Source organism: Penaeus chinensis, chromosome 2 (genome assembly GCF_019202785.1).
Source record: "Penaeus chinensis breed Huanghai No. 1 chromosome 2, ASM1920278v2, whole genome shotgun sequence".
Classification (NCBI taxonomy): domain Eukaryota; kingdom Metazoa; phylum Arthropoda; class Malacostraca; order Decapoda; family Penaeidae; genus Penaeus; species Penaeus chinensis.
This window is the reverse complement of record NC_061820.1, coordinates 6,398,083-6,420,723: the sequence shown is the minus strand read 5'-3', so window position 1 is coordinate 6,420,723 and position 22,641 is coordinate 6,398,083. Positions and strand designations below refer to the sequence as shown.

The following is a 22,641-nucleotide window of genomic DNA, read 5'->3' as shown; positions in this document are numbered from 1 at the left end:
GTGCTGGAAATGTCATGTGTAAAATGGGTGAATATTTATATTGTGACCACAGTATGATAGGAAAATCTAAGGACACTTATAAACTACACTTACTGATATGAAATAATTTGCACAGGCAAGGATTAACATCAGAAATTAAGAAAATGTGTCAAAAAATGCTGTGATAAAATTGACTGCAGTCCTACTTCACTCGTAGTGAAGAACTTACCTGCACAGTAACCATGCATAACCTGTCTTTGTGCATGTAGATTGTAAAGTCACAATCAATAATTATTACTCTTAAAATGGTGCTGTACTTAGAATGTATTTTCAATTTCAATTATGGGAAATATGATGGGTGGGAGTTGTTGGGTGGAATCCCTGGCTTGGGGAATATGGCAATTGGGTGGTTTTCTAGATGCAAAGCCCCCAGGTTAGGAATTTTTTTGGGTTATGCTGCAGTTTATTAATTCCCAAGAGTGCCTCCAAGCTTGTCATATGGAGCAATAGAGATTTAGATTCTGAGGGATGTGGTCACTTTTGTAAACAATTACCTAAAAGTGTCTTAGGTTCCATTGTTAAGCTAAATCTGTAGGCTATACTCTGAAAGCCTCATTAACCCGATGCCGACGGGCATAACGTGTACGTACGTGCTGTGCCCATTGTGAGTTACTTGTTTGATTGTTTTTACACATAGATGGCTACACTTTTACTAAGTCACCAATAAGCCATTTACGAGTACTGCCTGTCTCGCCCGTTTACCCTTTTCTTTGATTTACGAAAATATTTTACGGTATCTTATTTTGCCGTTACTAATGTTTATAACAATATAGTAATTATAATGTTTATGATAAAAATAACACCATCGATATTCATAGCACTAGTAAAAAATACGGTTTTCCCGCCGATTCAAATCGCGTAAGGTCACAAGGTGTACTAATTGACTCCTTTGTGGCTAAGCACTAGCAGAGGCATTTCACAAAAATATAGAAAATGAGCACAGCATTTCCCCTATTTTTTGGTCATTTTCCCCAGCGGCATTGGGTTAACAAGTAGTAAGAAAGTACTAAGTGTAGAGAATATTTGTTGGCTGCTGTGCAAAGCCAGTGCAGATGGGCTGTTGTCTTCAAAATATTTACTCTGATATTCAGAACGATTATTTATGATAAATTTTCCTAAAATATTTATCATATATTTGTGATGGACTTTTGGTCATTTTTTTAGATATGGCTTATAAAAATGGCAATACAAATGGCTTTCTTTTTTATTATTATTATATACTTTCAGCATATTAGAATCTTCACAATGTCAGCACAGTTTCCACTACCAGATTTAAGGCCATCCGTCACAGATAACAAGAAGTTTCAAGCAGATTTGAGCAAAACACAGCCAATAGAATTACAGGGAAAAAGTTATATTTTAAAAGCTGCAGTGGGTGCTCCCAAAATATTTGTAGGGGATAAATCTCTAAGGAGGTCTTCAAGTTCTATCTTGCCAGGAAGTAATTTTGGAGGCTTATTAACACAGTGTGTGTGGACGACCTTATGATCATGCCATGTCCACTATAATTTCAACTTATTTTGTTACACATAGCTTCACAATGGCTAAGTCACCAAGAAATTAATTATTAGTCCTATCTCACCTGTTTACCCGTTTCCCAAATTTTCAGGAAGATTTGAATTTTTATTAGTATAAATTCAATAATAATGATGACTTTAGTTCATGTTAATATCATTAGAAAAATAAAAAGTTCAAGGATTGGGGAAATCAGGTGAGGTTAGGTAGGGCTTACTAATTGATTCCTTGGTGGCTGGGGACATGGCATCCATTACTTGAATTTATAGATCCCAGGATTTCCGGCAAGCTTAGTCTTGCCTTCTCTGTGACATATCAGTGTCTTATGCCTAATTGTTTTGATTGTTCAGAAAATATCCATTTTATTGTGTAGATTTCTTAATGTTTATTACATATCAATATATGGCTACATTACTTTTCCAGATGATTATGCAGTGATGGCAAGAACAAAACTTTTGCAAAATGGTTAAGTGAAGACTGCAGCAAAATCAAGACAATGCACTAGATACACTAAAAATGTAGTCGCAAGGATTTAGATTGGAGGAAAGCTTTTCCCCGTATCCCAACACTTACCTCCCAATACCCCCTATCACAAACAAGTAAAGATAAATCAGTAAGCATCACGCTACATCACAATACTCCAGAATGCCCAACATGAATAGGGAAGCTAGGGAGATCATGTCATCCCCAGTTTTTAGAAGTCAAAGGCTGTCGAGAAAATCAGTTTTTCGCAATGCACTGATAAGTAAGAATGACACCTGTCTTTCCCCAAGCCCCAAAAATATACAGCCGAAATCCCCTCGGAGTCCCTTGTCATCACCTCTCCTAAGGAGCCAAAGAAAAGTCAGGTGTGGGGTTGGTGTAGGAACTGATGAGAACACACCCTCCAGGAAGAGGCCAAGAGGATATGGTGAAAGGCAGACTACCAAGAAGATGTTAGATACACCAAAAAGTACAACTCCAAGGTCAAGAAAGTCTGTAGTAATTGACAGCCCTTCAACTGTATTCATGAATCATGATGACTCCTTCCTAGAAAGTGTCAATTTTGATGAACTGGACTCTTTGTGCTCATCATTAGAGTTAACTCCACTTGAAAAGACAAAGGCTCTAGATAACAACAGAACTCCTTTGTCTAACAGTGGTTTAAATTCGAGCCCATATCTATTACGCAAAACTCCACGAAGAATTAACCTTCAGCTCACAAGTGAAAACATTCAGCCACCAAGAAGAACAAGCAACAATCAAAATGCTATCACTAAAGCTAGAAAACAAATATCTGATAACTTCTGTAAAGAGAAGATAATTGATAATAAGTGTATTGTTAAAACTAGTGATCCAAAGAAATTTGCAATGAATGAGAGAAGTGTTATTCCAGAAAGCAGCTGTAGTACTAATAGTAGCCATCCACATATGTCCAGTGTTAATTGTAGTTACCAGACAAATGATGGTATCACAAAAGCCAGTTCCAAGAAGACTTCTGGGAGAAGTTCACCAGATATTTTTGGCGAAGAGCAGTTAGACTCTCAGTTTGATGATACGTTTGGTCTCACAGACACCCAAATGTCATGTCTGGATGAAGCATATTTTGATGGTAGCAGTGAGCCTTCACACAACACGCAAGATTTCATTAAGCCCAGTGCAAAGGTTGTAGTGAAATCCACTTCTAGTCATGAAGCAGCTAATATTAAGAATACTACAAGCCAAGAGATTTCACCCTTAACCTCTAATGGACAAGCACCACACAATAAATCAGGAGATTCATTTGGTTCTCCGGACTCGCAGCTTAGTTTTATCAGCACACAGGGATCTCAGCCTCTTCTGGATCGTTTTCAGAACAGGTTTAAGGATGCAGTGGCTTCAGATCAGACTGATGGTGAGTTTGTTTTTTAAACCTTCATTTCTTTTCTTTCTTTACCTTATTAATAACACATTATATTCAATTTATTACTTTGTTTTCTTTGATGCATACATTTGGTATAGAAGTTATGTGACTCGTGTAATAAGATATATTGACCAAGATTTTATCTATAATGAAAATATTAGCTCTCCTATGTCTTGCTTATATCTTTCCATGGTATTGATTTTGTAATACTTACCTTTCCCAATTTATCTGTAGCACCCATTAAGACTACTACACAACGTCGAGCAGAAGTTGTTGCTGCAGCAATGGAAGCTGTAGAAACGAACTTAAATGATGACTTTGAACTTGGTCCATTCTTTGGACTGCCCTCCAAGGTGCTGGATGTGCTTAGTGCCCATCGTGGCATTTCAAAGCTCTATGGTTAGTGTTTTGTTAGACCACTTAAAGGCAAAGTTAGAGGATATCCAGTGCTGTCAGATTCTTTGCATTCTTTCTTTACAAGTCTATGCAGAAATACATTGCAATAACAACTCTAGTCCTTATACTTGAACATCATGTATAACTTAATGAAAATGCATCCCACACTGACATCAACTTCAAAGACCATTAATTTTTGATAGTCCATCAATGCTTTTCTTTACTGAGAACTAAATTTAGTAATAGCTTTATATTAGAATCATTTTCCATATTCCAGATTGGCAGGAGGAGTGTATTATTAAAGGCTCAGGATCAGAAAACCTCATCTTTTCTCTCCCAACAAGTGGTGGGAAGACACTGGTGGCAGAAGTGCTGATGCTGCGGCAGTTGCTACTCAAAAAACAAAATGCACTTCTAATTCTTCCTTATGTGGCTCTTGTCCAAGAAAAAGTTTGTATCACTTAGTCTGTTATGCAGCCTGAAGGCAATTATGATGTAATATCTGTTTACATAATTTTTCCAGTGTTGATGTTTATGGTCTTAGGATATGAATGGTTATTGGCCACTTATTATGATGATCAATTTTTTCATTTTATTCATCCTCTCGTTTAATACAAAGGTACGTGGCCTGGCACCTTTTGGAGTGGAGCTAGAGTTTCTTATTGAAGAATATGCTGGAAGCCGTGGATCATTCCCTCCCAAGGCTAAGCGAAAAAAGTATGTACTGTATATGTATATGGCCAGTAATAAAGGCAGTTAAATGAAGATTAGAATAGAATCTATAGTAAGAAGGTAGTGGAACTGCTATATCTCCCAGAAATTTTATATATGAAAAAGAGTTTATCTGTACAGTATGCCTGCCAATTTTTCAGCTTAGTAGTTTTTGGTTTTTATAGTTTGCAAGCCTCATTTGAAAAATATTTATTTAGAAATTCTTGATATCTGATATCACATATATTGATTTAATATGTGAATCAATATATGTGAAATTATTCCAAATATGGCACGTTTTATCATTTTACTCTTTTTCTGTACTTAGCTGTCATGTATAGTGCAATGGCTTCTTAATACTTTAAGTTTTGCAAGGCTGTAATATAGTGATGCATGCCTCAGTGTTTAGGCTATTATCCAACTCACAGCCAGGCCCCCAAGGCATCATCTTAGTTGGTAGTAGATGTCCAGCACCAGTAAAGTTTTCATCATATTGTGATTAGCCAGATGAATGAGTTCCAAGTCTAGCAGAGGTCTGCTACCAGTCACAGTTTTATTAGTCAAGACTTCTACATATTCACTTCTTTTTATGTACGTTTAGTTGTTTGTTGCTCATCTTTGTTTAAATAAATCCCTGTTTTCCTTTGAAGAGTCACCATTATCATTGATGATTTCACACTTGAGCTAGAGAGATGGAACATTTGTATGTATCTGGGAGATGACATGTTATCATTTGAGGACAGAGGTCATGTGGATGTTGGGTGATACTGGAAAAATGTAGTAGGATGTTAAGCACTTTTTTTTTTACAATCTTGTGTATACATTTGACAAAGTAAGTCTGAAGTGAGACATCTATGCATTCTGCTTTCACATCCTCTCCTTGCAGTGGTGAAGATGTCTTCTCATATCATTGGCCTACTCCTACTCTCAGTTTGTTGTTGCTTTCAGCTAATCATCAAGGGGTTAAATTGAGAAATAGCAAGAGGGGGGAGGTCTTATGGTTAGGTGAAGTGCCAGATTAAGCATGAGACACAGGCCTCGGCCCCCTTTCAGTGTCCAGTTCATATTAATAGTGCATTTATATATTCAAAGTATATACAATATGAGTTGCTTTCAATAATGTCCATGCAAATTTATTTCTTGGAAACATTGAATTTGTTATTAATCCAGCCCTCTCACAAGCTTATTGGGCTTAGGTGGCTTTATATCTCCCTCTGCTGTTTTTCTTTCTTTCATTCTTTCTTTTTCTCTACTTCCTTAATGTAGGAATTGTTCTTCCCCATCTGTAGTTGTGGGGACAGTGAAGGCAGCAAGGGAATAAGAGTTGCATGACTATTTACTGTCCATGACCCATACTGGAAGAGGTGACAGCTCCAACTGTTCTATGGGACTTTCTTTGGGCCAAGGAGTTCTTATTGGGCCAGTACTGGGCTTGTTAAGCCTGAGTCTTTTCAATGCTGATGCAGCCCTCTGAAAGATAGCTAGTTATAGCAAATAGCAGACACCTGCTTCTTTTTCTTAGGCTTGTGTTTACTCCATGCTTGCTGGTCAGTTGTTAACCCAAAGCCGACGGCATGACATGTACGTACGTATGAGTTACTTCATTGATTGTTTTTACACATAGATGGCTGCACTTGTACTAAGTTACCAATAAGCCAATTACGAGTACTGCCTGTCTTACCCGTTTACCCTTTTCTTTGATCTACGAAAATGTTTTACGTTATCTTATTTTGCCGTTACTAATGTTTATAACATTATATTATATGACTCCTTTGTGGCTAAGCACTAGCAGAGCCATCTATGTGCAGATGTGTGTTCATATGGAAAATTAGAAGTGTGGGAAACGTATGCATAAAGGCTGTGCTTGGCTGTGGCATACATGATTTAGTGAATGAGGTGGGAACAGCCTTTATGCTTACTTTTAAGGGGTTATATCTCCTCATTGACTGCATTCAGGGTCAAACAAGTGACACGCACAACTCAGAGCAAGCTTAAGTGCAATATTGTGGATAATGGTCATCCTGTATTTAGGCCCAGTTTTCCATAATGTTATTCATCAAGAATACTTTTATTGTAGTCTGAATCTCTTTAGTAGACTACTTTATGGAAGAACTAAGAAAGTGAATGTTAAATCATTCAGTTGACAGAGAAATAAATTGCTGCTAATAGTAGCTAATATAAAGTCATTATCTCTTGGAAAAATATAACATTCAGCTGTGAAAAGTACTGAAATATTTATTACATGGATGGTATTAAAAATTGTTTACTTAACTCTCAACAGGAGTGTGTTGTATATAGCCACAATAGAGAAGGCTTCTGGACTTGTGAATGCACTGCTAGAAACTGATCGCATGCAAGAATTGGGACTAGTGGTAGTGGATGAGGTCCACATGCTTGCTGAGCCTGGGGGTCGTGGTGCCATGTTGGAATCCATCATTACCAAGTTGCGCTATGCTGCCCGTAGGTATTTTAGTGCATGTTAGAAGATATCTGTGATGCTGATTTTTGTTCCCATTAGTACTCATGTTTTTACCTTTATCATTGATTTAATTGTGAGAATATCATTATCAGAATTAATATACTTAAGTATTATTGTTAATATTGTATTTTGCAGCATATATTCATAACTGTTTTTGATAGAAGAAAAAAATTTCTGTCAGGAAAGGTACAGCTGGTTGCGATGAGTGCCACAGTGGGTAACCTGAACGAGTTGGCAAGCTTTTTAGGAGCACAATTATACACAGGAAACTTTAGGCCTGTGGAGCTTGCTGAGTATGTAAAGGTAATTTTACATTTTTTGTCATGTCAATTTGGCTAGTTGTTCTGTAACAGTTTGTTCTTGTAATTGTGTAATGTAACTCATTTGCATAACAGTGGAAGTATATATATACACACCTAGTGTTAATTGTTTTGCTTATTTTATATATGTGTGTGTGTGTGTGTGTGTGTGTGTATGTATATGTATATGTATATGTGTGTATATATATATGTGTATATGTATAAGTATATGTGTGTATATATATATGTATATATGTATAAGTATATGTGTATATATATATATATATATGTATATATGTATATGTATATGTGTATATTATATATAGATATATATATGTGTTTATGTATATATATATATATATATTATATATATATATTTAAATATATATAATATATATATATATATATATATATATATATATATATATATATATATATTTAAATATATATATATATATATATATATATTTAAATATATATATATATATATATATTTAAATATATATAATATATATATATTTAATATATATAATATATATATATATATATATATATATATTTAAATATATATAATATATATATATATATATATTTAAATATATATAATATATATATATATATATTTAAATATATATAATATATATATATATATATATTTAAATATATATATATATATATATATATATATTTATATATATATATATATATATATATATATATATATTTATATATATATATATATATATTTATATATATATATTATATATATATATATATATATATTTATATATTTAAATATATATATATATATATATATTTATATATTTAAATATATATAATATATATATATATATTTATTATTTAATGTATATAATATATATATATTTATATATTTAAATGTATATAATATATATATATTATATATTTCAATGTATATAATATATATATATTTAAATATATAATCATTTATATATATTCATTATATATATAAATTTATTTTATATATGTATAAATATACATATACGAATGGTGAAAACACCTCTACCGTGTTCATACTATGTAGAAAAACCTACAATGTTAAACTAGATTTATTGAAATTCCTTTAGACATACATGTATGTATAAAGGAATATATAATTGTATACATATATAAATATATATATATGTATAAATTAATATACATATATATATATATATATATATATAATATATATATATATTAATATATATTAATATATATATATATATATATATATATATTAATATATATATATATATATTAATATATATATTAATATATATATATATATATTAATATATATATTATATATATATATATATATTAATATATATATATATATATTATATATATATATATATATATATTATATATATATATTAATTACTTATATATATATATATATATATCTAATATATATATTTATATATATATATATATATATATTATATATTAATATATATATATATATATTTATATATTAAATGTATATAATATATATATATTTATATATTTAAATGTATATAATATATATATATATATTTAAAGTATATATATATATATATATATATATATATATATATATATATATATATATTTAAATATATAATCATTTATATATATTCTTATATATATAAATTTATTTTATATATGTATTAATATACATATACGAATGGTGAAAACACTCTACCGTGTTCATACTATGGTAGAAAAACCTACAATGTTAAACTAGATTTATTGAAATTCCTTTAGACATACATGTATGTATAAAGGAATATATAATTGTATACATATATAAATATATATATATGTATAAATTAATGTACATATATATATATATATATATATATATATATATATATATATTAATGTATATATATATATATTTATATATATATATATTTATATATATATATATATATATATATATATATATATATATATATTAATGTATATATATATATTAATGTATATATATATATATTAATGTATATATATATATTTATATATATATATTATATATATATATTTATATATATATATATTAATATATATATATATTAATATATATATATATATATATATATATATATATTAATATATATATATACACACACACATTTATTATTATTATATATATTGCTTTTTATTAATAGATTATCAACCAAATTTGGGAGATCAACACCTCTGCTCGTGTTGAAGAAGATCTGTTGAAGAATAAGCGTCTGAGTTGTTTTCCGGTGAGTTTGAATTTTTAAAGTTTTATATGAATAGATATACATGTTTTTTTGATTTTGCAATAAGCTGTATTCATCATATTTGTGTTGATATTAGCATCACTATCGTTTTCATTGAAATTATTATGATTAGGCCATAGAGGGGGGGAAAAAAAGTTAGCATCCCTTGTGTTAAATTCAGGGGAGGGTATTAATATTATTCAGTTCTTTTTTCTTCTTCTTTTCTTTTCTTTCTTTCTTTCTTTCCATTAGGTCCAATCTTTTACTTAGGCCTTGTTTTGTATCTGTTTTTTTTTCACTGTGTTCTGATTTGTTGTTGGTATCTTATTGGCTGATCATTAAAAGATTTCCCTGATTTTCCTCATTAACAGTACTCTCAAGAGCAAAAGAAAATTGACATTGATATGGTGGGTGGTTTAGTGGGAGAAGTAGTTCCTGAACATTCGTGCCTTGTCTTCTGCCCTACGAAGCGCAACTGTGAAACTTTGGCAGAGCTCGTTTGTCGAATTCTGCCCAAGGAATTGACTAAAGTAAGTACTTTTAAGTAGTTTTTTGTACAATCACTTTATTGAGATTTGGTGTGAGATGACATTTCAGTAAAGGCATATTTGCGATATCATATCAGTACAGCAAGTTTTGTAACCTCCAAATTCACAGGTACGAGTGACTGATAAACGGGCTCTCTACCGTGCCCTCTCTGAAGAGGGGTCTGGGGTTGTGTGCCCTATTTTGAGGAGGACCATCCCATATGGTGTTGCATATCATCACTCTGGTTGGTTTGGCTCTGTTTATATTATTTGTTTCTGCTCATTTTTATGGAAAGTTTTCCATGTGATATGAGGCCACTTTCCAAAGTCAGTTTTAAATCATCCTGGCATTAAAATAGTTTGCAAAATAATCCTTTTGTACATTAATTATTTTCACATGTATAATGCACAAAATGATGACAAAAGGCGAATAGTAGAGCTTGAGTTCCTTTGTCAGCACATCATACTGGCAGCACTGTTGAGCTCGCTCCATGACTTGAACCTATGTCTGAGTGTTAGAAGATCCATTGAATATGTTTCCTCCAAAGCTTTAATTTAAATTATACATAAGTATGTGTTCAGTACTAGATTCTGTGGTACATCATGGCGCTAAGTAAAACTATGAATAGGCACTGAAAAGTTATGGTATTTTAGGGTTGACAGAAGGAGAGAGACGACTCCTGGAAGAGGGTTACCTTGCTGGAACTCTGTGTTGCCTTTGCTGCACTTCCACTCTTGCTGCGGGAGTCAACCTTCCTGCTAGAAGAGTGAGTAATATGTTGCGTGCTTCACTGATATATCCTCAATGGGTTTGTTATGCTGTTGTTAAATACTTAAATAGATGCTGTTTACAGTTAATAGCTTAAGTGGCCTCTGAAACCTTAATTGTGTACTTTGGCAATTAGGTAATTATCCGGTCACCATACACTGGGAGTGCCTTTCTCACGCGTGCAAGGTACAAGCAGATGGTAGGACGGGCAGGACGTGCGGGCCTTGACACGTGTGGAGAGAGCTTCCTCATTCTCCAGCCAAAAGACACAAAAGAAGTAAGTAAATTCTAATGAATCAAGTTTTGTATGTTCACATTTACAGATGTATAATACTGTATCCACATGATAGATAATATATGTAAAATTATTCATGACTAGAATGTGATGGATTATAGTGCTAATACAGTTATGCTTATAGAGCATTTATGAGTTGTTTAAAATTAATGATATTTCCAATAGCAATTTTGCAAAATGTTCCTTATTTAAAATGACATGTAGGAGTGTCAGTTTTTGTCATTACAATTTGATAAACTAGAAGTTAGATTTTAAATCAGACCCTTAGAAGAAGAAAGAATGAGAGAGAAAAAAGATTACTAACTAACCATACAAGATTTAAGTTTTTATAGAATTGAATGTGAAGTTGTTCATAACAACTTAGGCTGAAAAGGGACCTGTTTATTGTGTTATTTGGGAGTTATGTTGGTAAGTAAAACACAGGCTGAAAAGGGACCTATTGTTTCCTGTGTTTTACTTACCAACATAACCCCCAAATGTAAGTTAAAATTGTGCATTCAGACACTTCCATAATGGCTTACTCACAACAGTGGCGGAACTTTCTAATTGACAAATAAATTATTAGCCCCTACATTCCAAATGACATGACCATCATGTCATGAAAATATTTAGTTTGAGGGGTAGATGACATGAACATGTCATGGAGAAAATTGGCTGAGGGCTGGGCTGACAGGAAATTGCTGTCATGAGAATTTTGACTGGAGGCCAGTGTGAAGAGAATGACTCACCACGAGTTCACAAAGTTCTTTGAGGTGATTAGATTCATTGGGTATTTTGGTAGTTGCTTGTGTTATTTCCACCAATAAACAAGTTCGGAATGTACCATTCATGACCCATGAATGGAAAAGCACCGGCTCCAGGGAGACAATTTTTCCATGCTCAGGATCTTACCTGCTGTGTCTGGCAGTGCAGGATGTATTGCAGAAAATTGAAAATTATAAAAGCAGATAAAAAAGACACTTAACAAAATCTTACAAATTGCTATTATTGCACTGGGTCATGGACTACTTAGAGAGATGGTATGGAGTCTGTGCATGGAAAACAGTCTATTATCATCTGGATACAGCACATCAAGGGACAAATGTAGATATTGGAGAATGGCAAAAAAGCTGAAACTGTTCATGTAGAAAAAGAAAATATAATATTGCAAAGGGGAGTCATGGAATTTTGTCACTGCAGCTGAGTGTTTGTGTGCGCTTGGCCTACAAGCTACACACCAGTCAAGTAAGGCAAATGCCCATATTTTGGATCACGTGTGGACAGTGAAGCACCCAGATCCAAGGGGTTAACATGTTACTCGAAGCACCAGCAAGCTAAACAGCAAGTACATTCCACACACCATTTAACCCTTTGGAACTGGATGCTTTGCTTTGGCTCTTGAATGAAAATTGAGACATGACAATATAATAATTATAATAATTTAGTTTAATTCCATTTGTGACAGTGGTTATTCTTTGTGTGACATGACGTTTGTTAACATTGCTCCTAAATATGTGCAAGTAATGGCCCTTTGTTACCATCCACTGGCAGCGTGGGATTTGATCGTGAGTCAGCAAGATTCCCTATAAGACTACTACCATTGTACCACAGCATACTAGGCTTACTTGAATGTGGATTTTCCTAATTGTGTGGCTTGTATTCCTGTCCCACATGAAGAAACCAGTTGCCTCTTCTTGGTAATGCTGTTAGTTCTTTTCCTAGATGCATAGTATTTCCATCTTCCGAGGTCTGCATTTGTTAGTTATTATGCTTTGTGCTATATCAAAAGCATAATAAACTGTTTCAGTCTCCCTTTAAAAGCCTTTTGATGAAATGCCCTTTTTACCCACTGTTCGGCAACAGTTTCCTATGGCAAAACATTCCCATCATCCCAGCCCTCACCCAAACTTTCCCATGACAAGAAATCTCCATCACCCAGATCCAAAGGATTAATTTTTCTATATCATTCATATCACTTGTCACAGGCATCATACTCAAATGCACAACATGCATTAAGACCCATTTATCCCTCATGGGCATCACTCTGAGATAGAAACACACTAATATATAAACAAGTTAAATCAATACTGGATATTTTAAAGGCCCTTGTTATATTCAGAACACAACTTCACAAACTACTGAGTGTTGGAGCCATACAAATACTGATTGACCATCTAAATACATCACACAACACCTTAAAACAAAAGGAATATAGATTATAACAAATACTCTACACAGCACAGCATATCCATACATTTCTACATATCCACTAATACATCACCTAACTCTTACACCCCCACCCCCTTACACACACACTCTTGTATAGCCCATCACTTTGCATCCACCCAACAGTATGGAGTATCCAATGAAAGGGTATTCCATGGTGTGGACTTTTATGTAAAGGAAAGCCTGGAAACTCAACAACAGCCTAGGAAACCAATATTTCAGCTTTAGTAATATGTAAAAAATATGCCGTTCACCATAGTAATGTATTATTAGCAAGCCAGAGTTTAAATATATTATTGGGTGTACCATAAAATCTTCATATTGACAGGCTGGACTACTTTTGCTGTCTCCAGTTGAAGTCTGCACATCCACACTAGCAGATCAAGAATGGCATGGACTAACAGGTCTGGTGTTCACTTCCTTGGGCTTGGGAGTTGCTGTAACTCTTCCACAGTTGAAAGCTCTGACTCGACGCTCACTTCTCACCCTTCAAGCTAATAGGCTGAACATAGATGTGGAGCCGCAGGTGAAGTGCTGACTCATCAGTTTTTTTATGGTACAAAATGCTTTGCTATCCATGTGATGCATTTCATATTTTTTATGATTTACTTCTTCATACATATGATTTTGAAACATTTGTGTCACAGTCTGTAAGACTGCTTAAGCATCAGGAATGTAGATTATTACTTGAATGAAGAGTGATATGTTTTCTTTATCATTCAGCTTTAGCACATTTGTGACCTAGGATAATCCCATGCACCACTGACATGTTTTTTAACAAGTGCTCTTATTCCTTACCAATCTGAAAGGCTGCAATGCCCAGTAAATACAAACCATTAATTAATAAAAAAAAAAAAAAAAAAAAAAAAAAAAACTTTGTTTATATTGTTGTCAGGGAGTCAGGATTTACTAAAGGGTACAAGTGTTATGATGTTTCTTTCTGTGGAAGCTGTGTACCTCCATCATCATTTCTCTCCAGCTGTGAAGTTTGTTTCATTCAACATGTTTGAAACCAGTATCTATGAATATGTTAAGCATAGTGTAGTGTTATTCTAAGTATTGATTTATTTGGATGTAAAGTTAGAAGCTAGTTTTATTTTTGTTAATAACTTTTCCATTTTTTATTTATTTATTTATTTTTTTTTTTTTTTAGGTGGATAAGATTGTGGAGGACCTGAGAGCTCAAGGTCTTGTTCGTATTAAAGTTGATGTCCTAGAACAAAAGTCATCAAAAGGAGCTGCAGCTGAAAGTTCAGGTACAGAGCTGTGTAATTTTACAATGTATGATGATGTAGGAATCATTTCTTAGGGAACTAGAGGGGATAATGAGTATGATTTGTTAAATATAGGTTCTGAACTGATTTTAGTGCACCCACCAGGTAAATGCATTGGTCATAGTGATATAAATATCTAATTGTAAATGGAATATATATGTAGATCACTTGGATCAGTGTCTGTCTTTGTGAGGGCTAGATTAATGCATTATTTATAGCAGCCTTTCTTCATAGTATTATCTTACTGCCTTCATTGTATACAATTTTGATGTGGAATGATTTGGTATTTGAATATTAGTTTATTTTTCTTGGTAAATTAAATTTTAGATTTTGTATTTTTCACTGACTACAAAAAAAAAAAAAAAAAAATTAAGCAACTTTTAGCTTTTGCATTCAGTACATGGTGTATGTACTGTCCACTTTGAATTCTGTTGGACACAAATGGCTCCCCTGAGCTCTTCCACCAAGGAGCCAATTAGAAGGTCAATGTGACCTAACCTGATTATTTGATTTCTTTCAATTTTTTGGTGCTATCAAGATAGATTTTATTATTATTATTGACAGGGTGATTATTATGTTATTAAAATAATAATAGGAATATATATATATTATTATTATTATTATTATTATTATTATTTTATTTATTTTATTATTATTATTATTATTATTATTATTATTATTATTATTATTATTATTTTCTTTTCCTTTCTTTTCTCCATTGTTCTTACTTGAACTATATTCAGAGAAAATACACTGAAATAACACTTAGCATAAAATATTGCACAAATTGTAGGGTTTAAAATGCGGGTAGAAGTAACGATGTCCTCACATTTAGCCAAAGAGAGAGACCAGTTATAACTAGCTACATAATAATAATTTGCTTTTGACATGTGTGTCATGTTTAAGAGGAGCCTTTATAAGTGATACATTTATACTAAAGATATTTTCACTGTTTGTTGTAAATATGATATTCTTTCAGGAAGCAAAGGTGGCCAGAGTGAGCAATCCCAGAATTCTACAATATGCAATTCTTCCTCTTCAAGCCCTCCGTCTCTTGAAAATGATATGGCTCAGATTATAAACCGTCCCATCTGTGAAAATGACATCCTTACTGTTAGTAGACTTGGCAGGGCAGCTGTTAAAGGTTAGTTTATACTAAGATGAGTAATGTTGATTCATTTTGACAGGTCAACTTGGATAATTGGCCAAAATGATAAAGTGCATTTATTTTTTGAATGAGTCATATTTATGATCATATTAAGAAGTTATGTGTGAAAGCATGCTTTGGCACATATATGTCTTTGTAAAAAAGTTGATTTTTCATATGTATGTCAAATAATCTATTTTGATTATTGATTTAAGAAATTATGTATGATGATTTTGTTCATGTATGTATATGTGGAAAACAATCTGTGGTTATCTTTAACCAAGAAGGACAAGCCATCTTATGAACTGGAGCTAAACAATCTCTTTGATTTACTCCAAATTAGTTTTATTTTTGGAATCTTCACATAAAATTTGAGACCATCACAGTCATTTTCTGGATTTTGGTGGGAGTGGTATTCCTATACAGTTTGCCCTACATCCCCACCAGGCTTGCCCAAATATGGGATGCCTGTTCATTTGGTGTTAAAACATAATAATTACTATGACAGCCGAAGGTATCAATTAAAGTACCAAGGGATTACTTCTACACAGGGAATGTTGAACTGAAGCTAGCTGGACAACTTTACAAGGATCTCTGCCATGCACGTGAGAATCTTGCCGTCAACAGCCACCTTCACCTTTTATTCCTAGTGACCCCATATGATGCAGCAGAGAACATCAAAATCATACCAGATGTTTACTACAGTGCGGTCAGTCATGTGCAGAACTTTCGTAATTTTGTGTCTATTGTTAAGAATTTTATGTATACATATATTTTGTGTGTGTGAAAATGTAGATATGGTATCTAACAGAGCTCTCTGTGTTTAGTAAGGCAGAGGGTCTAAGCGGGTACCTAGAGCAATGTGGAGCGTGCTGTGGTCTGGGTGGAAATTGAACCTAGAGAAAGCACAAATCCAGTACATTATTCATTTAATCATCTAGGTGATATTTAATAATGCTAAGAACTCAATGCAGTTGCCTTGGATATTTGTAGAATGAGAATCAACTTCAAATTTTATAGTTAAAGTAAGAGGTGCATATGACTTCTCTGCATATTAAATATCAGCTGTTGTCTTCATCACCATCAGTATTATCATCCCTGTGCTATGATGATTAATGCGCGTCAGAAGAGGAAAATCAACATGATATTTCCTCTAGTGCTGACCAAGTTTTCAAACTGAATGCACAAACACAAACATGCTTTTTATTTCCAAACCATGTGAAGAATAATTTTATGTTGTGCACCTAGGTATCCCTGAATAACTGAAACAATTTGTTCTATTACAGTATAGTAAACTTGCTACAGATGAGGTAAAGGTTGCCAAAGTTTTGGGCATCACAGAGGCTGTTATGGTCAGGATCAGCATGGGTCAGAATGTAAAGGTTAGTTGTACAGTTATCATTAATTCACATTTTACAAGATCTTGTGGGGAAAAGATTCATTGGAATTGCTCTTACTACCTGATAGAAATGAAGTTCACTTGCATCTATTGATTCGTACTTGACTTTTATCTATATTTCTCGAATATTTTAACTGTACTTCTTTGTATATATTTTATTTTGGGGTTCCAAACTTTATAATGCGTCTCAAATCTTAATGTTTTTTTTCTTCAGTCCTTTTGAAATACATTTAATGAAAGTTTTAATTGAATCTATGCAATTTCTTCATGGGTACTTGCAGAAAGTGAAGGAGTCAGTTTTGAAACGATTTTATTTGGCCCTCCTGCTCTTCCAATTGTGGTCTGGTATGAGTATATGGGAGGCCAGTGAAATGTTCCGAATACACAGGGGCTTCACACAGCAAGCACTGTCGTCTTCATCAGCATTTGCATCCTGTGTCTTCCATTTTTGCCAGGTAAACTGATTAAAACAACTATTGTTGCTGTCCTTTTGTTGTGATTTATGATATGCCAGAGTTTGGAATTTTAAGCCCTATTGCATTAAAAAGGCTTTAATAGGGGATTGGTGTTTGTGAATGTAGGCGACAAATTCTCATCTTGACATTGTATAGCAGTCTCAATTAGAAAAAAAATAAACTGGAATTGTATAGAGCTTATAAATTAGAAATAAAACTTTGGGATTAACTTTGACACATCATATATGCATTTTGAACCCACTGTTGTTGGATTAAATGGTGTGTATGTGCCTCTCAGGAAAGCTTATGTGGAGTTGGTGTTAGAAAGGGCATATTCAGTTAGGTAAGGTCAGCATTGCATGATCCAAAGGCCTTAATGCCAAACAAGGAAGTCCCAACATAAAACTAGATCATTTATATTTTTTGTTGGGTGAAGAAATGTATAATAAAATGCTTGATGTTTCTAGGAATTGGAAGAGTTGTGGGCATTCAGAGACCTATTAGCCAACTTTACTCGTCAGTTGTCGGGATGCTGCACAGCTGAATTGCTTCCTCTGTTAGACCTGCCTTCTGTGAAAAAGGTAACTCAAGATATATTTTCTGATGTAGTGATTAAACATTGGGCAATACTTTTTTACCTGTGCAAAATACTCTTTCATATCTATAACCACTCTCTCTCCTGATTATAGGGCAGGGCACGTCTACTTTACAATGCTGGCTATCACACATTGAAAGACATTGCAAATGCTAATGCAAAAGATTTGACTCAATGTGTTGACCACCTGCCATTTCGCACTGCTGCACAGATTGTTAGCTCAGCAAAGGTATGTTGGTTGATTATTATAAGACTTTTATCTGGTTCAGAAAAAAGTGTTTTTTTTAGTAAGTATCTGTAGAATATTTTTACATCTTAACCCATAGGTAACCGGCAACTATTACACTAAAGGTGGACAAGGACAGGAGTGCAGTTCAGCACTAGGGTTTGCAATAATGCACATAATACTTCAGTGTATTTTTCCCCACCAGTCTCATGGTTTTCATTGACTCATAGGGCTATTATGAGAGCTTGGCATGGTTTAGGAAAAATTGCTAAAAATTGCTATCCAGCTCCTGTAACGGGGAGTGAAAGCAATGTGCAGATTTTCCCTCCAGGGCACATAATGTGTATATCTGGGCTGGTTCACTAGTCATGGGAAGTTTCAGCTTGCTCTGGCAATCACTACTTCCATTGTTACACATCAGAAACGTGTATGTTTGGAGGCTTATTGTAGCCATATGATACGTTTTATGAAGGGTATTATTCTCTTATATTGTTGTATATACTACATTTTAGAGGGAGGGAGGGAGGAATATCTCATGTTTTTACAGTGCTATTCTTCCTCTCTTTCACCTATGGTAATCCTTGGTACAAAGGACAGCATACAGGGACATACCACATGACCCTGGTCTCCCTTTGGTGTTTGTTGCTCCAGCAAAAGGCACATTGCCTCCTATGTCAGAACAGTCTCTCTGCTGGCATGTGTGTCTGCTGGGCTTCTTCCTCCTGATGTTCCTGAGGAGAAACATGCTAGAAGGATCCAGGGCGTCTGCCTTGCTGCAGCATCCCCTGCAACATCTCCCTCCTGAAGTCTGCCTGTGTGAGCTTCTTGTTGTTGTAAGAACACTACAATTTTTTTCCCCCCCTTTCAAAATTGGGGGGAGGGTGAATGTACATATTTAGTGCTGCTACTCTTCTCTTCATCTGTGGTAATCCTCGAAACAAGGAGCAGCATACTGGGAGATTTCTGGCAACAGCCAGACACTGGGTGTGGGAGTCCACTAGATCAAGCCAGATTGTATCAACTGTGCTGATGTTCTGGGCCTGCAGGTAGTGGAATAGAGCCAGGGAGGAATACCAGTTGTCTGTGTGTAACTCATATCCCATGTCAAGCAGCTCTGCCTTCTCCATCAGGTCGATGATGGCTTTCATGCTCATGGGGAACTTCCCGTGATCTTACCCCATGTAGATCTGGAAGGCCAACATATACCCTGCCTATGAATCATCAGATGAGCAGAACTTATAGACCTTCTGGCCTTGCCTTGCCTGCTTGTTCTTTTGCAATGGCTCCTTGGTGAAGAAGCAAGAGATGTCCAGTGGGCTTGAAGCTTTATCCAGGCAGAACACCAAAATTCCCTTCAAAGCAATGACGGCTCACAGAGTTCTCCCTTCTCGCCCAAAACAATGTCTCCCCAATGACACCTGGTGTACTCCGTGAGAGGCTCGTCAGTGTCCAACAATATCTCAACAAGGTGGTAGTTTTGTCACCATACAGGAGTTTCGTATGCCTAGCTTAAAAGACACACACAAAGTAGCTGTTCAAGTAAGCCTAATGCCTGTATTTTGGGCCACATGCAGGCAGTGAAGCATCCAAATCTAAGGGGTTTAGACAGTGATTCCCACTCTTTAAACTTTGGAGGAAGCCCTGTAATAATTTTTCTTATTCCAAGGGACCCCCTATATATATATATATATATATATATATATATATATATATATATATATATATATATATATAGTATATATTGTGCAGTGTATATTATACATTGTACTGACTGGCATATACAAGTATGTCGGTGTCTGGAAAGTGTTTGTGCTGAGTTTTTCAGCAGGATATATGAGTCATTGTCATTTTGTAATAGCACAATTATTTTATGGTTCCTTGAGGAACACATGGCAATGGTCAGCAGAACTTATGTTGGGAATCATTGGGTTAAGATGTCAGCCATGTGAGGTAATAAGGTGTAACCTCTCATCTGAGAAATTTTGCCAGTGTGATTGTCACCAATGGGTTAAGAGTTAGGATCAACCTCTGTAAGAAATTGTCACTATATGTAGTACTATATTTAAAAGTTTACAACATGTACAAGCCACTTTAAGAAAAAGAATTTACCATATATATCTTCCATGTTAAGTTCATGTGACTGCTGTAGATGATCATTGTTTCTACCAAAGTCTGCATCTATGATAATATTATTTACTCACGCATTTTTATTATCATTACTACTATAAAAAATATTAAAGATTAAAAACATTCTAGTCTAAGGTCAGTATCATTCTTACATTCCCAGCTCTTCTAAGTCAAATATTATGTTATGAAATACTATAATCTTAAATCACACCTACCATAGCCATTATATATGGTACTTGATATTTTTTAGTGAATATACATATGAATTGTTCCTGACTGAACAGATCTTTGCCTTTCAATATTTATTTGTATCTGACAAATATAATGTAACTTGATATTCTTATTAGAGAAAAGAAACAATCTATAATAGATACTTTTACAGATGTTACTGCTAGAGCAGGCAGAAGCACTGCAAGGTGAAGCAGAAGAGGTCCTTTCAGGTCTTCGAGAAGCTTCATCAGAGACAGATTTGCCAGCAAAACTAAAGCCCAATCAGAGTGAGCAGAGTGCTTCTGTCAGAATTGCAAAATAGTTTTGATGTATCTGTGGGCATACATATTTATATACAAAACTGATATGAGGAAGAGTTCTTTATTATCCACAGTTTCAAGTTGAGGTTTGGAAATAAGCAGGTGGAAACTGAAACTAGTTGAAACCACAATAGAAAATTAAAGTAATGTTCACAGAAGTACAGTAAAAGATACTGTATTCTGTTAAATTCCATGTTTTGTTCAGCACTGTTGTTCATGCTATAGAAGGTTTGGATACAATTGGCTAATTGATTAAGATTATTTTTATATGACTAATGCTAACATAGAGTAATATAAACAAAGTATGTTGGTTGCAATGGCATTTCAAAAACCCAAGTGTGATATGATAGAGTTTTGAGATAGCGCACTTTTGAGAACAATAAGTTGTAACACATTTTAAAGTTTATCATCTATTGTAGTTATTTTTCAATGTGGAAGATGTTTTTTACCAAAGAATCAAGAGACATTAAACTTTATTAAAATAACAGGTATTGAGCAGATTTACATTCTTAGTAGTAATAGGAAAAGCAATAGATTTATGAATCTCAGAAATATGTAACCACTTGTTATTTTGTTATTGGGTGATGAAGAATTGAAAATCATTATATTTTTATGAAAAGTAATTTCTCTGATGTCTTCTCTCAGCATGAATATACAAACCCTGAAATACATTCATGTTATGTTTGTTGGCTGTCACCTGTGATCATCTTCATTGATTTATTTTGAAGTATGTGATATTTATCAAGCTATATCATATTGATATGAGTATAACTATAAGTAATCTAAGAAGGACTGTAAAATACTCCTTACTTTTAATGTATCTCATGTACTTGTATTATAATTTAATGTGAGTATTCATGACTCTTTCAACTTGTAATGTGTATATGATATATATTTATATATAATGTTTTGAAAAGTGAAAGTTCAGTCTCTTATACAGATATTTATTTTCTTTAATTTAAGGAGAAATCTTTTTTTGCATTGTCTTGTATAAAAAAAAAAAGGCCGTGAATGTACTTCATAGGTTATTTGGTATTTTTTAACTTCTTGGTCTTTTTGTTGCTAGTACTTTAGGCTGTTTTTCCTAAACTTGAACTACTGTACTCCAAGGATGTTCTACTGTCAGAGTTGATATGCGGACCACCTCAGAATGTGTTATCCCAAGTGAATAAGAAAAACATTGTTGCAATTAATTTTTTCTTAAAAGTTGTTTTTAAGGTGTACCATATGCATCACAATATTTTAGTATTTTGTGTCTATAAGCCAGAAAGTGTCTATGAAAACAGTGTTTCCGGTGATGATTGTAATGCCTACCTTTTAAACCCTTCCCGACAGGTCACGCCTATAGGTGTCATAATAAACCACTCCAAATGTGGCGTCACCAAGGGGTTAATCACGAAATGGTGGCAGTGTATAAGCATTGCAAGATTATATATAAATAATGATTTCCTTTTCAAAATAGTATTTTTTCTATAATTTTCCATTCTTTTTTTAACCTCTTTGATATTAAATCCAT

General features: G+C 33.6%; 1 protein-coding gene across 2 annotated transcripts in view; it reads left to right on the top strand.

Moving 5' to 3' along the window:
• Nucleotides 1-22,604, top strand: part of LOC125031683 (helicase POLQ-like) — a 24,829-nt gene extending 2,225 nt beyond the window's left edge. Inside the window, exons 2-21 of one of the 2 annotated variants that reach the window (XM_047622585.1) lie at nt 1,978-3,427; nt 3,671-3,835; nt 4,110-4,282; nt 4,452-4,549; nt 6,825-7,003; nt 7,204-7,325; nt 9,496-9,579; nt 9,948-10,106; nt 10,234-10,348; nt 10,758-10,870; nt 11,009-11,149; nt 13,701-13,898; nt 14,526-14,628; nt 15,626-15,790; nt 16,345-16,502; nt 17,080-17,175; nt 17,474-17,647; nt 18,115-18,228; nt 18,337-18,471; nt 20,978-22,604. In XM_047622585.1, the coding sequence (XP_047478541.1) occupies nt 2,200-3,427; nt 3,671-3,835; nt 4,110-4,282; nt 4,452-4,549; nt 6,825-7,003; nt 7,204-7,325; nt 9,496-9,579; nt 9,948-10,106; nt 10,234-10,348; nt 10,758-10,870; nt 11,009-11,149; nt 13,701-13,898; nt 14,526-14,628; nt 15,626-15,790; nt 16,345-16,502; nt 17,080-17,175; nt 17,474-17,647; nt 18,115-18,228; nt 18,337-18,471; nt 20,978-21,127 (3,870 nt within the window). In that variant the 5' untranslated portion in view covers nt 1,978-2,199 and the 3' untranslated portion in view covers nt 21,128-22,604. Of the gene's footprint in view, nt 1-1,977; nt 3,428-3,670; nt 3,836-4,109; nt 4,283-4,451; nt 4,550-6,824; nt 7,004-7,203; nt 7,326-9,495; nt 9,580-9,947; nt 10,107-10,233; nt 10,349-10,757; nt 10,871-11,008; nt 11,150-13,700; nt 13,899-14,525; nt 14,629-15,625; nt 15,791-16,344; nt 16,503-17,079; nt 17,176-17,473; nt 17,648-18,114; nt 18,229-18,336; nt 18,472-20,965 lie in introns of both variants that reach the window. The other variant, XM_047622576.1, reaches the window with a different exon arrangement.
• The last annotated feature ends 37 nt before the right edge of the window (nt 22,605-22,641 follow it).